This window comes from Melopsittacus undulatus, chromosome 2, assembly GCF_012275295.1.
Source record: "Melopsittacus undulatus isolate bMelUnd1 chromosome 2, bMelUnd1.mat.Z, whole genome shotgun sequence".
Classification (NCBI taxonomy): Eukaryota; Metazoa; Chordata; class Aves; order Psittaciformes; family Psittaculidae; genus Melopsittacus; species Melopsittacus undulatus.
In genome coordinates this window covers 54,816,774-54,834,876 of record NC_047528.1, presented here as the reverse complement: position 1 = coordinate 54,834,876, position 18,103 = coordinate 54,816,774, and the positions used below count along the sequence as shown (strand labels likewise).

The 18,103-nt window shown below is 44.0% G+C and overlaps 1 protein-coding gene across 2 annotated transcripts in view; it reads left to right on the top strand.

The window, feature by feature from the left end:
• Window positions 1-550: 550 nt before the first annotated feature.
• FGF14 (fibroblast growth factor 14) overlaps window positions 551-18,103 on the top strand; it is a 399,679-nt gene continuing 382,126 nt past the window's right edge. Inside the window, exon 1 of one of the 2 annotated variants that reach the window (XM_005145231.3) lies at window positions 551-774. In XM_005145231.3, the coding sequence (XP_005145288.2) occupies window positions 567-774 (208 nt within the window). In that variant the 5' untranslated portion in view covers window positions 551-566. The remainder of the gene's footprint in view (window positions 775-18,103) is intronic. The other variant, XM_031045566.2, reaches the window with a different exon arrangement.

Sequence of the window (18,103 nt, the reverse complement as noted above, 5' to 3'; positions counted from 1 at the left end):
CGGGGCCGGGAGGCGAGCGGCCCGCGCGGGCGAGGGCGGGCGGCGTCCGGGGCGGCGGCGGCGGCGGGGGCTGCGGGGCAGCGGCGGGGGCTGCGGGCGGGGTTGGCGCCCGCGGCCGGCAGCGGTGTGTGCGCCTCAGCCGGGCTCGGCCGGGAGCTGGTGGTGCGCTCTCCCGCCGCGGGGCTGCACAATGGCAGTCGCTCAGTAGGATGGATCCTGCCGTGGCTTTTGTTCTGCAGATCCACCCATCCTCCTAGCAGTCAAGTACCAGGCTATGGTTTTCTCTCTGGGGATCTTTCTTCCGCGTTCTGCCGGTGTCTCGGATGAGGTTTTGGCCTCGGCTGGGATTTCACCACCTTACTTTTCGTTTGGCTTCGCGCTGAAAAAAAAAAAAAAAAGGGATTTCTTTTATTTTCTCTCCACGGTTTTGGTTATAGTCCGGTGTTGGTCTAGGGGGAATAACCATTCAGCCTGGCTGAAAAAAAGCATCCGTTGAAAAGTCTCAAAGAAATACACCACGTGAGGAAAAAAAACTGGGAGAAGATCGGAATATAATCGCTTTTTCTATGATAAAACTGGTACCCCTCTTCAGGAGAACTGGTCTCAATTTATTATTATGCAACCACAAGGATCTCTTCTTTCTCAGGGTGTATAAGCTGCTGGATTGCTTTTCGCCCAAATCAATGTGGTTTCTTTGGAACATTTTCAGCAAAGGATCGCATATGCTGCAGTGTCTTTGTGGCAAGAGTCTTAAGAAAAACAAGAACCAAACTGGTAAGCAATCCATTGCACTGCGTTGTTTTTCTTTTATGCTACCTTGTCTGTTGCTCGCCGAGGTAGATCTGCAATCCTGCTGAGGGGAGAAGGGGGAAATAGAAGGAGGCCAGCACGGACATGCATGTGCATATGGGTATGAATAAGGAAGGAGCGGTTTGGATTAGCTTCAGACACTGTCACCACGGAAAAGAAAGAAAGAAAAAATAACCAAAGGCGACCTTAGCCCAGCTTGCATCTCTTAGTTCTATGTGCTGTTTCCAGGGAGGAAACTTTTATATCGCTACCCTTTTTGAGGGGAAGCCAGTAGAGCCCCCCTTCCCTCTGCTCCCGCCCCCGATGCGAGCCCTCTGTGCAGACCCCTAGTCAGTTTTGGGAAGAGGAGCCCAGGTCTCCGGGCTGGTGTGAGCCGGCCCTGCCTGCGGTGGGGGAGTGTGCCTGGGCTCAGGTCCTGCACAGCACTTTCTGATTAGCTTGCAATATGTCACCCCCCACCACAAACGCACTCACTCCCACCCCCCCGCCTCGCTTGGCTCTCTGAGTCAAGCCCGGCATCGCCCGGCCCGGGGGCTCCCCGTTGTCACTCACCCCCCGGGGCTTTAGGCCGGGAAGGTGCAGGATGGGTGAGGATAAGCGGGTGGACACTTTCCTGGGGCTTGCGCCCAGACGGCAGCTCAGCCCGCGATGCCGGGCGGCAGCACCGCCTGGGCGGCTGCATCGCCCAGTCTCCTCTCCCTGCCGGGCTGACCCCTCAGTGCACATGCCGGTGTCTCTGCGTCCATCTGTATTCCTGGCAGCCAGGATCATGCGCTTCGGTTCAGCCCGGCTCCGAGGGGGAAACTTGCAGTACATTACATAAGGAATGCAAATGTAGGTGCTCCGGGCCGCCCGGGCCCGGGGGGGGTCACACTGCTGCTGCTGTTGCATCCCTCTTGCCCGGGGCTATCGTGCGGCCAAGCCCGCGGCTTGGCGAGCAAGATGGGCGAGAAGGGATGCTCGGCGGGAGGGAGAACCTGGAGGTGTTAAGGGGAAACACCGGCCCTCCCTCCCCCCCCCCCCCCACACACACAACGGGCTCCGGCCCCCCCGGCCGGCCGGTTGTCTGCAGGCACTTGTGTGCCTGGGGAGGCGAGAGCCGTTGGAGCCCGGGCTGCGAAGGGCGGGTGGGAGGGTAGAAGGAGGGATGCCGTGTGTGCGCGCTGGTGTGTGTGTGTGCCGGCTGCCCTGCAGTGTCAGCTCCCGAGCTGGAGGCTCCTGACGCTGGCACTGCAGTGTAGTAGATCATAGGCTTTCGTTGCCGCTCTGACACCCCAACATCAACAAGCAGCAGCCCTGGCAGCCCGCACTCCTCTTCTTCCTGGAAGCCGGGGTGTCGGCTCCGGCTTTGCCCACTGAGCGCCGGTGCAGAGAGTCGAGGTGGGCACCTCGACAGATTTTTTCTTGCCCCCCCCCGCTCCCCGCTCCCATTTGCCAGTTCGTCCCTTTCCTCGCCTCCGCTGCCGCTGCAGCAAAGAGCAGCCACTTCTCAGCATACCAAAGAGGCCGAAATGCCCCGCCGGAGGCTGCGCTCAGCCTCCCGCAAAGTGCCCTCTGCTTCACTCGTCCCTTTGTGCTGCAGCAAGCAGCCTCCCCCGGCCGGGAGCAACTTCCCAGACTTGTTCCCCCGCCGGGGAGGGATGGGGCAGGGCAGCAGGATACCTTCTTGCAGCCCCTGGGGACTCCCCCTCTTCCCCTGCCCGGGCCGTGGATGCAGGGGCCGTGACCGCAGGGGGAGAGCAGAGCCGCGGCGTGACTCTGCCTGCCCTGCCCACTGCTGCCGCCGCCCGTTCCCCCGGGGGGGGGGGCCCGGCTCCAGCGCCGTGGTGCTCTGGGCAAGCTGCGATGCTCCGGAGGAAAGGCTTGGGTTGTGTGTTGACTGTGGTTTCTAGACCTTTCAGTTTGCATACTGGGGGAGGGAAGACACGGACGAAGGGAGGGGGCGTATAAACATACTCCTCCCGACCCCCACTCCCCAAAGGCCCGTGTCCTTTCTTTGCGGAGGGGACCCTAGTGAGGAAATGGCCCCTGACGCCGAGACGTGTCCTTCGGAGTGTCAGGGTCCGCAGCTCACCTTTCCCCTTCCCAGAGACTTTGCCGCACTCTACAACCTCTGTACGGGACGAGTGGAATTTAGTGGCGGGAGTGGCATTGCACCCCGCCGCCACCCTGCCCAGGGACGGCAGAACAATCAGGGCGGACTTGGGGGGCAGAAACCCTGGGGGCCGGGGTGAGGGATGGCTGCTAGGGAGTGCCAGGGAGGCACGGAGCGCGGAGTGGGGGATTGCGGCTACTCTTCCCTCCCGCACAGTTTGCGCTGCTCAGCTCCAGTCCAACGTGATCCCGGCAAAGCCGCATCATGTCCTGTCCTGACATCCCTAAACTGCGGTTAGCTGTCTGGGGAGGCTAATAATCCGTTTGGCCGGATTAGCTGGTAGCTCGGTCACAGACGCTGTTGCTCCGCCGGCAGATCATCTCCATCTAGGCTGGGGCTGCCCGGGGGAGCGCAGGGAGCCGGTGCCGTGATGCCCGGCCTTGTCCGGTGCCCCTGGCCATGGAGCTTCACACTCTGTTGCCAGCTCTGCCTACGGGAGCCGGAGTGCCCCCGTCGCCGCTGCGGCAAGGGGCTCTGCTATCCCTCGGCCCTTTCCCGACCTCCTTTGCCAGCCAAACTTTTCAGGAGCTGCTGTGTTTTTTTTTTGTCTCAAAAGGCACCGCACGAGCGAGCAGCTGCCGCTGAACCAACGGTGCGGAAAATCAAGCAGGTGAGGCAGCTCACGCTGGCTGTAATGTCAGTTCATTTAACTATTTTCGGCCTGCTGCTCTTTTTCAATCGTCTGTTTCAACAGCTGGTCTTTTTCCAGAAACGAGACAGGGTGGCTCATTTACAGATGTTCTTGCTTTGCAATTCCTCTTCACTTCTGGGGGCAGCCCTCCCCTCCTTGCCTGACCTCCTCCCGGGGCTTCCCTCCATGCCGGGGTCCCTTCTGGCCCTGCTGTGGTTACTGGCACCAGGCAGAGCTCCAGAGCGAGGGGAGATCTGGGCAGAGAGGGATGGCTTATATGATGAGGTGTTTGCAAGTCTCTGGCACGGTTGCATCAGGAGGCTTTGGTTCATCCGTCATAGAAATGCAGCTGACTTAAACCCCTTTGCCTCACATGTGGTATTCCAGATAGAGGAGCTGCCTTTGATTGGTAGTTATTTACCTCTCCATGTTTCTTCATAAGGAGAAAAACTTTGAGAAGCAGTAGGTGTGGCTTTGCTTGTACTGATTGAATTTGTTTCCATTTTCTTGAGTTTAATAGTACAAAAAGTAATTGAGCTTCACATATTTGCAGCATCCTGTCCAGCATGAAAACATTTGCAATGTGCGAGGTTCCCTGGGCCTCACTTGCTTTTGTAATTATTCCCATCTAACTCTGCCCTTCCAGCTTGTCCCACACACAGAGAGGGCTCTGCAAAGTGTGAGCAAAAGCGGATTTTTTCTCATAAAGAGTTAAAAGTTGCTCAAAACCATAAAGCCTGACCCAAGGCTTGTAATGATAAGATGCCATCCTGGTTGCTCCCCATAGCCTTGAGGTGCTGAACTGAGTACATATAGTTCGGGAATGGTTAAATCATGGGGAGGATTTGGGGCTTGAGGGAAAATGGGGAAGGAGAGAATCCCTGGGTGTTTTTTTGAACCAAATACTGCAAATTAATAGATTGTTTTATTTTATTACTGAATTACAGGTGTTAGGGTGCCCATGGGAAATGAGTTAGTTGGCTGGAGTACTAGATGCCCCCATGGCGGGAACTGCTATCACATTTCACTCCTGGTAGCAGCCCAGCAGAGAGAGGATGGATCAGGTTTCTTCTCTGGTTGTCTCCAAGGAGAGGCATTTCTCCAACTCATTCAGGAATGCTGACAGGAGAGTAGAGGGAAATTGGCATTGCTATAAATTTGTTGCTGAGAGAGGAAGTTAGTTTTTGTGTCAATCCCATATCAATCTCAAATACAAAACCTACTAAAAAAGATGAACATATGAAATACTGTTGTGGCTGATCTGGGATCTCTTCCTAGTCCCTTGTTAAACTCCATAAAATAGTCAGGCTGTTCTTTCATGGTCACTTATCATTTTGGAAAAGTTTTTCAGCACAGCCATGTGAGGATCTGTTTGGAATGGAAGCTTGGGTCATGCCCATAAAATGTATGTGTGTCTTGATCTGAATTCTAAGAAAACTGGGCCTCCCACTGCCCTCCTGACTCACAGAAAATAAACCTACCACCAGAAGACAAAGGATATTTTGCCTCAGTAAGAGCTGTGGGATTGGGTCCTTGAAGTTTCTTTCATGTGGGTCTGGAAAGCAGCTCTGACTGTTTTAAATACCATTATTCCAATGTCAGTGGAGCCACAATGGTTTCTCTTGCTCAAATGTAAAATTGCCCATTTACACGTATTTCACCTACTGAAGTTTTGCCTTCTATGCAATACATTTCCCTAGTTCATACAAATTTAATTATTCTTGATCAAATTAAATTACATATTCTACTTGTTAAGGGGTGAATTTTATGCCTGCTCATGTATCTCACTACTGTGATAAAATGCTTACACCTACTTCAATGTCTGCTAATGACAGGCCATTTATAAATGAATCCAAATATACAAAGGATGACTTAAGCTTAGGGAAAATATGAAAAATGTATTTACAGAAATCATTGGTTTAAATATTTATATGTATGCAGTTTTCATTTGAGTTTCATGTTTATTCTGCTTGCCTGCTTCAATTACGTTAACTGTATTAATTTTGAGCTAAAATTCCTATTGACTTCAAGTTTAGATAAGGAGTGATTTAGACATTCAGAATTTGTCCCATTGCAAAGATCTTCTGTCTAGTAAATGCCTGTAAAATATAACCTGGAGAGGAGCAAATTGTTTGAAACTGGAGACTGTTTTTTCTAAAGGACTTCATAAAGCTAAAGAAATAGGAATCAGGGCATTACACTGACTCTGAGGTGGGGTCACTACTGAGGTTTTTGTATAAGCACTCACCATGTAGGATGAAATGCTGCAAGTCTAGGATGATAAATGAAGTGTCTGTGTGCAACTTAAACTCTGCTGAATATTTACAGATGTTTGCCAAATGTGCCTGTAAGCACTGCATCCTGTTGGAGCAGGTTTCATTCAGTTGAGAATGATCTTGTTACTTCAAGAGCAGTGATTTGTTGCTTTCCTGCTTGTTAAAAATCACAGGCAGTACCTGAACATTGAGCAAGTGTGCTGTTAGTCCTTTTGTTTGCCTTTTACATTTCAGTGAATGATAGCTTTTCAAAGACAAATTACTAGTTTACTGAACAATTTACCGAGTAACAAAACATTGCATGATCTTAAAATTTTGCTGTCTCTGTTGTGAGAAAAAACTGTTGTGGTGTAGCACAAGGCTTGATTTACCTGGGAGCTACTTGCCACTGTGCAGAACAAGTGTATACGGTAGAAAAACAGTGTACCTGCAAATTAACTTCACAGGGCTGAGGCCATGTTTAGTTCAGCAAGAGGCTGCTTCTTGCACAGGGTGTGTTTCTACTGTCATAAAACCAGAGCAACTGGGAGGAAAACCTTTTCATTGGAGACCATGTGATAAAGTGCTCAAAGGAGTATATTCATCTTCAGGCTGGCTATTTAAAAAGTTATTTATCGTGTTCTCGAAGTGGATCCTTAGAGGTTCTGAGCCACTCAAAAGTACTGTAAGATTATAATTGCAAAGAGAGCTGATGGTAGTTGGCACCACGATGGACTGAACTCACAGCGAGCAACATTCTTTTTAATATACTCTGCAGCAAAGGTAAATAGCATGTAAGTAACTAACAAAGTTGTTACTCAAGTCAGAAACATGCTGACTTTGAAGGGGACCTTTTTAGGGCAAAGCCCCAGAAATAATTGAGTGAAAGGCTTTTAATGGAGAGATGAAATGTAGGTTTGGTGTGTCTGTAGCGTATGCTGTTAGAAACACATTAAAATAGTATCAAGGAAAGTAAATAGTTGCTGATGAGACAGCATTGAGAAGCCAGAATAATAATATCTGCAATAAAATTCAATGCAGTAGTTTAGGTAACATACTGTGGTGAACATAATCAACATTTTAATAGTTTGGGAGTTAATATTGGGTGGTTGTGTGGGTCAAATGACGATAAGTGCACACTGTTGCTAGCAGAAATTGATGGTGTAATTTTAATGTCCGTATTCTGTGTTTTCACTCTGACACCTGCTTATTTTACTTTAACTGGAAACAGCATGAGGAATTGCACTGAACAAGTTTAATCTTTGCCTCCATAAGGCAGTATATTGGAAATTACTTGACTTAATATTTCTGTGGCACTAAAAAGTAACCTGGTCCCATCAGACAGTAGAACTGAACCAAAGGTTGAACTTTTTAATTCCATTGGAATTGTTTTGGCTTTTTCTTTCAGACACTCATAGAAATAAACTGTAATCCTCTATGAAAAAATTATTTTAAGTAAATTCCTGAAAGGTCTGTATTTTACTGAGCTGATAAGGGAATAGACTTTGCTGTTGCCTGAAAATTCGTCATATCATCCATATTTTTTTCATACAGTTTTGTCATCTGGAAAGATAAGAACACAGGGAGGAAGCAGAATGTGCAAGACTCATAGTGTAGCTCTTCAACATTCCCTGTCTCTAGCTCTGGGTATGAGGCTATATAAGAAAACACTAAAACACAGGGCAAATCTAGGTTTGATCTTTCCCCTAATCTGCCCTCTCAGTTTTCATCTGTCACTGGACTGTCTTAAGTTGGAGATTTCATTCATACCACTGCATGTAGTAGCCACCTCTACTTGTCAAACAGCATTTCTATTTTGGGCATCAAAACCTTGGTGTGGCAGTGAGCTCCACATAACCATGTGCTATGTGGAAAGGGTTTGTCCTTTCAGTGGGTACTCTTTCATACTTCTCCTGTTGAAAATCAGAAGCTATTCCTGATATGTGTTTGTGACGGCTGTTAATGGGAGCTTTTCAGGAGTAAATATCTCACCTATAAGGTGAAGAGCACTTCCTTCACAGTGCCTTCTCCTTCTTTGAACTGTCAGAAAAAAAGGCATTTCCATCATGCCAGGTCCTGTGCAATATAAGTTGCCTTTGCTGAGGATACAAGATGTTTCTGGCTTTGGAGGGCAAAGATGAGGCAGCAGCTGACACATCCCTTTGCATGCTCTGCTTTCATCCAGCTAAAAGGAGTTAATTCCTATGGATTTTCTAGGCCTATGGGATAAGGAAGTATCTCCTGCAAAGGGCATGTTTTCACAAAGTCCCTTCTCTTGAGGGAAGAAGCAGAGTATTTCTTCCTTGAACAAGCTTTTAAAGAATTAAGCTCTACTGTGACCGAAAACTTGAATTTTGTACCAGTGTTGAATGGTTTGAACAGGAGAGAGTGCTTGCCTAAGAAAGCAAAGAGTTCTGTTTACATATGAATCTCTTGGTTCTCACCAATGCTAGCAAAAGAAATACACAGGAATTTCATTGCCCTTTAATGAGGTTTGAGCTGAAAATGTTAATTTAAAGAAGGCAAGTTTGCCAGACTTGTTACTGTTTCAGTAAATGTATTTTTAAGTATGTCCTGCTGCATTTAAATAAAATGCCCAGATTAAACAGTTCCCAGTTCATGCTTCTCATTAGAGAAGTGCATTAAGGAGCATTACTAGTGCCCAGCAGTTTCTACACATATCACTCATTGCTAATACAAATATATTTATTGGTGCTGAATGAGATGAACAGGAACTACCAGTAAAAAATGCATAGTGGAAATTGTAGAAAAAAGGTGTGGAAAAAACATGAAGTAGGGAAATGCTTAAAAAAATTAATCAGTTAAAGCATTAGTATGATAATAGTCTACAGAGTATCCTATCAGGAATATCTTAACAAGGGTTAATTTAATAGTAGTACTTATTAATTCATGGTGCTCATCATGATATGAAAAAAAACCACTCTGCAGTTCTGATTTTCTTGCAACTAGAAATTGCAAGTTGAACCTAGACTACAAATAGTCTCTGAGAAACTGAGCCTAAACGTGATTTAGGCAGATTATCCCACTGGGAGATCAACCCAAGATCTCAGATATGAATTGACTTTAGGATGTGTAAAACCCAGGTGCAATTTTGTGGTTTGGACTTTTTTAGCTTTCACTAAAATCCATGCTTTAAGGTAGGATTAACAGGTGGATTAAAATCTGTTAAAGCCTCATGCCCCCAAGAGGTTTCCTTCTATCCCCCTGCCAGTATCAACCTTTTTTTTTTTATGTTTGTCCTCATATGAAGGAGACTTTCTTCCTCAAAAAATAAGGTTATACAGACTTTCAGTACCGACATTTTCTGGTCTCCTGCTTTACTCAGACCTGTTTTATCTCTGTGAATATGACCTTGACCCTTCCCAAACACTGTCTCCTCCATTATAGCCTCTCACAACTCTTTCAGTTCTTTCACCCACTGCTTGTGCAGTCATCTCACCTTTTAACTTTGGTTTAGGGGCTCTGAGGAAAAGTAGCCCTTAATTATATTTCTCTCAGATATTTTCAAGTTCTCTCCAGCACTTCGACTAATTAGCTCGTGGCAGTGAGCAGGATGACTGTACAGGTTATTGCTGATGTAATAGGTATTTTGGATGTATGAAGGGTAGGCTGATGAACTATGCTTTGTTTCATTGGCGCGAGCTGTATGAATGATTGCTTTTCCACTTTCTGCTAATTTACAGTAGCAGAACAGTAGCAGAAGTACATAAATGCAGTAAAGCAACTGATTGACAAGAAAAAGACAGTAAAATCAGTGAGAGGGTTCAAAAGACATAAGAACAAATGTTGTGCCTTTCATTTGTTTTGAGGACTGTTTGAGGATACACTGCTTTATGTGAGATTCTGCTGTTGAAGTAGGACTCCTCAGCTTTCAGGGAAGTTTTCTGGATAATATTGCTAAGCAATTCTTTCCTGAACTGGTAGGGAATTGTTTCTAAGTCCTGGCTTTGTCTGCTTATGTGGGTGCTACGTGCCTGTGGCTGTAGTACCCTGCTAAGGAGTTCCCAGAGAACTACAAAACCCATGTGGCTGCAAGGCATGCTCCATATGTTCATACTTGCAGCAGGGTACAGACAGAACAGCCTGTGGTCTGGATCTTTCTCACCTTTGATGAACCTTGTTCACCTTTGGCTGAGTTCACTTTTGATAGTCTATTTTTGAGACATTATTGTATGACAGGATGCTAACATGCCACTTCAGTGCAACATATTCGAAGCTTCCTTCTGACCAGGGAGAGACATTTGTGGTAAAACCAGTGACTGTATGTGTTATTAAACTCTGTCTTCTGAAGTGTTGAGCTCTGCCCATTTGCACAAAGAGTTGATTTTTTTTACCTTTGAAACTGGTAGCATGGACTCTTCCATGGAACAGGGCACCTAAAAACAGTATGGGTTTTGGTTACAGCAAAGACATCATTATGTAGTGCTTGTACTGAAAACACACATTTTGTGAAGGAGGATTTAATTTGTTTTAGAACTGGACTTTAAACCCTGATAATGTTTGTGGAGTTGTAAAAGTGTAAGAAAAAATGTTGTAGTTTCTTAGGTGATACATATCTGGGTAAACCCAATGAGTTTATTTAGGGCAGGAGGAATGTGCACCATGGTAGTGGAAATGGAGTCACTGTGATTTTGTGTTCTATTGTCTTTTCTCATTTCAATTTATCTTTGCAGTTTAGAAGAGATGATGTATCTGGGGTATTACTGACATGAAGTGGAGATGAGTCCTGTGATTTGTGGACCACAGGAGATATTGTCTCCTTGCTGAAGATTTCAATGGAAATATATCTTAGAAGATGTTGGCCTTCTTAGCACTTCAACATCACACATGTTGATTTTGACCATTGCCATGCACTACTGAGAAAAAATAATTGAACCTAAGGTTAAGCAGGCAAATATCATGGCAGTTTAACTGTAAGGCTACTTAGTTTCATGGCCTCTTAGAGGCTGGATGAGAATGATTTTGTTCCAATTGTGCCAGCTGCTATATGGATGAAAGTGGAGGCAGCAGTTCAGGACCTTTTAACCAGGACAGAAGTAAGCTGTAAATCGTACAGGCTAGGTTAAATCTTATAATAAAATATCAGGAGAAACAGTAATGTGAGGGTTCATTGTTTGCTGTGGCCCATTTTGTTTGGCTTTCTGTGGCTGGCTGGAGTGGCAATGGTCTAAGCTGGCTGCTAAAAAGAATATCTGCTAACATATTTAAGATGGAAGATGAAGAAAAGATAAATACTAGGCCCTTGTAATCCTATATATAGGTTAAGAATTTGGGGGTGGAACTTGATGAAGTTTGAACAAAAGTAAGTCGGAATACGATGTTAGTACATTAGGTGAGATTTTTTTCAAGTGCTGTGTGGATGATACATGAATAGTGTGGGATGATCTCTCTCCCACTTATTCTCAGAGGGAGTTGAAAAAACAGAGTGACAAAAGAAATTATGAAGTAAATAATAAAGGGATTAAGGGAATTTATAGTCATTTAGACATGTTAGTGATAGAAAGTCCTACAAGAAAACAGAATTTAGAAATTGTTTAAGCTACTTATCAATTGGAGAGCAAATAGATCTGAAATTTAAGGACATTTTCGTGGAAAACATCTATTTCTAGAAGTGTTTCTTTCTCAAGGACATCTAAGAGAGTCACATTTGAGAGTTTAGCTTCTCTCAATTTATTCCATTTATAGCTATCTTGTAAAAGGTGAGATATTCTTGTAAATGTTGCTTTGCTTTTATAACTGAAGGTGCTCCCACACTCTGATGAGCCTCCCAGCTGTCACTGCACAGCTCTGGAGCAGTGGCCTCCAGGGTGACCTTAGGCTGAGCATCCCATACATCCTGCCTGCCTGCCTGCTGCCATGCAGATGCTCTGCAAGCTGCCTGAGTGGGCATGCCTGACAACCCTTGCTGGTTTGGATGTGTGGAGTCCTACATGTACTCCAGCCGCCTGGGCTAGCACCTGCAGGCTCACTTGCAGGAGAGATGGCACACAAGCCTACTCATGAGGGTGGCCCTCAAGCTCCACTGAGACAGTCAGTATAGTTGCCACAGTAACTGATGGTGGGAGGAAATGTATTATTCTCCATCAAAAAAAAAAAGCCAAAACAAACCATAACAACAACAACAGCAACAAAAAATTACAACTTTTAAAATGTAGTGTTACATGTTTCTAAGGATCTTAAACTTTGGAAATCTGTTTCAGGCAGCATGCACTGGGCAGTATGAACTACGGATGTATCCAACACTGGAAGCGTTTGAATAGCTTTTGTTTCTATCAGGAGGTTTCAAAGACATTTCTGCACATTTGCAGGTGTTAGCACTGTGAAGGAAGGTAGTATAGGTTCAATATTAACTTGCTTTTTAGTTCCAATGGCTTATTAAGTCTACAGTCAAATAAGCCAAGAATGTTAGCTGCCATTCAGACATAGTAGATAATCATAAATCTGTGTCAAGAAGCTTATTATTGCAGATCATAAAGTAACTTCAAAGGCAGATCCAATTTCTTCTTATTAACAGATGGCAAGTAAGAATTGTGAGTAAGAACTGTCCACCTTCAGTTTGGCGTTGATATCCTTCTCTTACCTTAAACTCCTACTAGTTGTTCAGGAACCTAAGACTGAATTTATATTGCTTAATTAAAAAGGGCCAGGGATTGCCCCAGGTCCAAATGGCTCTGGCTGGCTCATGTCCATGTGGCTTGCAGTTACCACTCTCCCTAGCAGATTTGGCTTTGAGAAAACTAGCTGAAGTTGTCCAAAACCACCTGGGACACAAGGAACAAGTGTGGGTGACCAGAGGTCACTTCTCTTGTTTAGCTGTATGGGCACAGCCAAAGAGGGTCAGAAAATCCCCTTTCACTTCCACTAAGGAAAGTTAGCGCAGGATGAGCTTGTAGGGTGATTTATTTGTGTCCCCGGCCTCAGCGTGGGAACACACCTGGACTAATAACAGTGTATGACACCATCCCAAGCAAGCAAACGGGATATTAGAGCTTTAGTAAGAGTGACTCCCAGCTTCATCCTTTGAGGAAGCAGCACTTGGAAAGGGTCTTTCCGTGGGCTCTTGGTTAACTCTGTGAAAAGCTGGTGGAGGAAAGGGACCAGAACACTCCACTTTGGAGTAAGTCTGGCAGCTGAGCAGCAGAGACCTGAGACAGCAAGAAATGAATCATCATGAAATTCTGAGGAGGGCAAACTAGACACAAAGGGAGGTTCAGTCTTGCTGGGGAAAGAAACAGATTTCCCCTTTCTCTTCTCTCTGACAAGAAGATGCTGGTCCAGGGAAAGGAAAAGCTGAAGGACTGGAGGTTTCCTCTGTTTCTCAGTAAAACCTTCTTCTTCCACTTCATTGACTTGCACTTTCTTTCCTCATCACCGACCTTACTAGGGATCACCCCTTCATTTTTGTGAGCATGTGCACTGAAACTGACAGTATAGGTCATCTGAGTAATCTGTCATTTTACCCATCTTCTCTTTGCTGAGCTATATGGACACAGACTGGAGTAGCTGCTGTGTGGCTTCTTGATCTTCTTTTAAGTAAAGGGTGTATATCTCTTTCCACATGACTGCCACCCCCTCTCTTCCCTTATGTAGTTGTGAGGAACACAAGTAAAGAAACATTTTTACTGATTATTGATGCTTTAAATATTTTGGCAGGCTAAATCTGGTCATGATCTGTGAATTAGAAGACTCTGGCTTATATTCTGACAGTATGTTCCAGTACCTTTGTGTGCATTTGGCCTATATTAATGAAAATAAAAATCATAAAGCTGTTGGTTTGTGGGTTTTTTTGTTTGGGTTTTTTGTTTGTTTGCTTGCTTTGGTTTGGCTTGTTTTTTGACTAGTTTTAGGTAAAATCAGTTTACAGCACTTGGAATCTCTTGATTCTTTTCTTTGAGGATGCAAAGTGTATGTTCACTCTTACTGCTAAATATGAAAAGGTGGAATTTAACCAGTGGATTCTCCTCTTTTCATGAATTCCCCGAAAACCCCTTAAAGTTACTGTTCCTTTAAAAATTAAAAATCAGAAGGAACTCCAGTATCATTATTTAATCTGGGACTAAGAAGGATATTACATTTAACAAGAACAGAGATTTTTAAGTTTTCAATGACTACAATAAAGCCAATTGTGAAAAGCTCTGATGATGGGACATAGCTTTGTGTTGCCTTAGAATAGAGCACAGTGGGGGGGCTGTGTTCAGCGTGTGGGCCTGTTATGAAGAGCTGGGATTTCTGAAATCACTCTAAATTTGGAAGTCGAGTCAAATCTTGTAAGCTGGTAAAGTCATTTTGGCAGTAGAGGAGTAATAGAGAGTAAAAGTATAAATACTTCTCAATTTACCAGGTATCTTGGAAAATATTTTTTCAGTTAGCAGCACATTAATGCAACATGACTAGGACCTTTCAAATGGCATGACATTTAGCTGATTTGGGACAGACTACCTGCGTTAAGATTCTTTCCAAGAATGAAAATGTATTTTCTTCATTTCCCTTTCCAGGCTGGTGAAATTAAGTTCTTTACAGTGATTTACAGTGTCTTTACCTCATTTACAGTGTCTTTCTAGTTGGCATTCTCCCTGAAAGAACCAGCTTTAATCCTTCTGGAAGTTCCTTGCTATTTACTTTATGCTGCAGTGCTCCATTGTCAGATTAGATCATCAGAGACCTTCAAAGAAGGGTTTTACGAGAGGATAAAGGGAGCGTGCTCTCCATGACCAGAGCACAGGACCATTCTTGTGATGGAAGTGATCTTTGCCCTCAGAGGAAAAAGGATAGAAGGTTTTTTTTTTGGGTTGGCACAGTGGTTTGGGTTTTTAAAATCTAGCTAGATTTAAATACTCAAATCCTTTCTTGCTAATCAACCCCTCCTTGGTCTCTGTAAGGAGAGGCCTCTGTTTCTGTGGAAGACAGTAATTTTCTTGTACAGATAAGTGGTTCTGTGCTTAATCTATTACGTGAATAATTCTTACAGCATCAGCCTCAGTCTGCTCCATCTTGTCTATTTTAACTTACAGTGACTAATTTGCAGAAGAAGCATGTCTTCACCACTTTGCATTCAAGGACATTAATGTGTGATGAAACTAATTTAAGTCTACAGAAACCATATAGAACAAGCAGCAAATGAACAGCTGAGACAGAACAATTTTGCTCCATGTGGACACAGTCCTCTTGGGTTTTCCCCTCTAAAAAGAATGGAGCTTTTTCTCAGAATCCCAAGGTTCTTGGTTTTTTTTCATTGCTCTGTTATGTACAGGCAACAGTGGGAACCTGGTTCACAAATAGATTTAATGAGTTTCAATGTATCTTCAATGAGGGACCTTAAAGCAAATTTATAAAATGAAAAGCTGAGTTGGCAGGAATTTCTAATCCTTTTGAAAAATACTTCTAAAAAAGGAATATTAGGAATGAAAGTTCAAGCTGCAAACATTGCAGTATACAAATTAGTAAGCGGGTCACCTGGTAGTCTCCTTGCCCTGATACGTGGCACTAATGCTTTCTCCCTGAGGGCAGTGTGCAACGGCAGTGCCCTAGGTTGCTGATGCAGTGCTATAATTTATGTTTTACTTTTTATTTTTTTAATCCCGTACAGAAAGATCTGGCCAGTGTACAAAGAAGTGGCTTCAGTAGTTATTGTCAATAATTTTCAAGGAAAAGTGCTAAAAAAGTCAGTTCTCTTAAGTTTATATATAACGGTGAGTTTACGAAGCTTCTCAGAGATCACTGGTGGAATGAACAGTATGTAATGTGTGGCCCAGTGAACTGCAGTACACTCAACTAGATATGAAATAAAGGACCATCACCGAAAGAGAATGTAAAAATTATTGCTTTAAGTTCAGTGCTGTTTGACTTAAGAGGGCAGTTAAGCCAAAAGTCTCCATGATACTAAGCCCAGTGTTCACAGTATCCTCTGTAAGTGCCTAAGCCTTATGAACTGAGAATACATTGAGACAATCAGGCAGCTGAGTAGTGAAGCAGTGTTTTCTGGAGAGTTTATAGGAACTAATTATATGCAATTTGTTTAAATTAGTGGTGAGAAGTTCTACATTAACAATTGTCTTAGTGCTAATAAGTAGGAGTGTCTGGAGTGTGGTACTTTACAGGCTCCAGTCTTACCCACGCTTCAAGAGGAGTCATGTCTTCTGTCACACCCAATGCTTTCATACCAAAAGCTCAGATATTTTTACAAACTCATATCAGTGTGCGTTTGCACCCTGTCTTCTTTTTTCTGTTTTTTTCATAACCAGGCAAACTCTTGCCACACTATTTTCAAGATCATAAATTAAATAAATTTCCTCTAATAGCCCTGTTAAGAGACACCATTTTGTCATAATATTACATGGCTGATGACTGGGTAGACTGCTCTTGCTCCTAGACACAGAGCTGTCTAATTACAGAGCTTTCTAACCTGTATTTCTTCTTCTTAGCCCACAGAAGACATGGGCATGGGAAAATTCCTGTCACCAGTGCTATGGCTTCTACTGCAGTCCATCTGCTTATGCCCCTCCTTCCTCCTTTATCTCTTTCTGCCCATCTTCCTTTCAGACAAATTTTTTAGAGAAAGAGTGAAAATCATGCTTCACAGCACCCAGCAGGGAAATTTGTCCACCTGGGCATAGGAGTTGGAGCAAGGCTTTCTCACTGCTCTCTCCACTTTTGTGGATACAACACAATGCTCCTGCCAGTTCACATCCTTTGCTGTGGTGGGGGCCTCGGCAGCACTGTATGCTTTTGTGCATTTTAAATCTGGATGGATTTTAAAAAGCCTGAGAGCTAGGACACCTCTGCTCTGCTCCATATGAGATCTCATGGTCTATCTCCTGTAGTTCCCTTCAGTGATTTGAGGAAGTATCCAGTGTCTGCTTTCAGTACCATAGTGACAATTACCATCATCCTTGGAGCACAGGGCATGGCCCTGCCACCCGATGAGGTTCAGTGTGGCAAAGCTGTTTTGTAACAGAAGAAACCTTTGCTTTAGGAGGGAAGAGATTTTGAACTTTGAGTTTATTGTATTGTGGGGGGAATATTGTCCTTCTGAGAACAAGCTCAACTGAACAAATTAGGGTGGATTTGAATAACAGATGGGAAGGAAAAAGGCTTCTGAAATTTCTCTAGAGAGAGCACAAGCTCTGCTCACTGTAGCATCCAGCCTGTGTGCAGAGGGATTTGCGTAAGTGGAGTAAAGGGAGGAAAGAGCAAAGCCAGTAAATGCGCTGGTACCCAGATGTCTTGTAAATGAGCTTCAGATTTTGTGGCCGAGATACCAGAATTTTGCGGTCTTATTATTAAAGTTATTCTGTTCTACAGAAGGTGAAAAAATAAAGGTAACTTTAGTTTTATTATGGAGATCCTTCCTGCACTTCAGTGTACTATACTGATAGTATTCACTGTGCACTCCTTTCCCTTCCTGCTCTTCCAGGCTTGTGGATACCATTAGTCTACTAATACTTACAAAGCTACCTTTATTTTCATTCTTCTTCATCGTGCAGCAGCCATTTCAGCTGTGTCCACTTGACTTGGCTCCATTTTTGGCAATTCTGTAATGAGGATTTAAGAAAATAATGTCTAAACAAGAGCCAAATACTCATATTTATGATGGTTGTACAAGGACCTGAAAGAACACTTAGAGGTCAATTTTCATTTTACTGCCCTGATATCTTATAGTTTGGCAAGTACAAGGAAGCATGAAGCATTTTTCAGTGGGTGCAAGTTCGATTAGATTTTGTTTCTTTGCAGGCAATTTTTAGTTTAAAAGGTCCAATGATAATTTGGAGATAAACAGGTTAATATACATCAGACAAATTCCCATCCTGCTGGTAATAGAATACAGAACGTTCTTAAAGGTGAAGTGTAATGTTAGTGGCAGGAACGGGCTCATGGTTTAGTTGTCATATCTTGGAATACCAGTTGTGTTAACAAACACATCCGTTTTTGTTTGGAGCATTCAACCCCAGCCCAAAGGTCATTTCAGTAAGGAGAAACACTGCCCTTGGCTAGGATGAGTGCTGGAGAGAAAATTTCCCTATAATTATTTAATTAATGGGATCTATTCAGTTATCAACAGTGTAAAAGAGAAGGTGCAAATGGCCTGTTCGGTTTTTAGGGGTAATAGTAACATTCAGTTTCATAGCCAAACTTCATGAACTGTATAGTTCATGCCTTTCAGTATTTTGATAGGTTTAATGAAGAGCTCAGTCACTCAAAAATTGTATTAATTCAGTAATAGCAGGCTCAAGG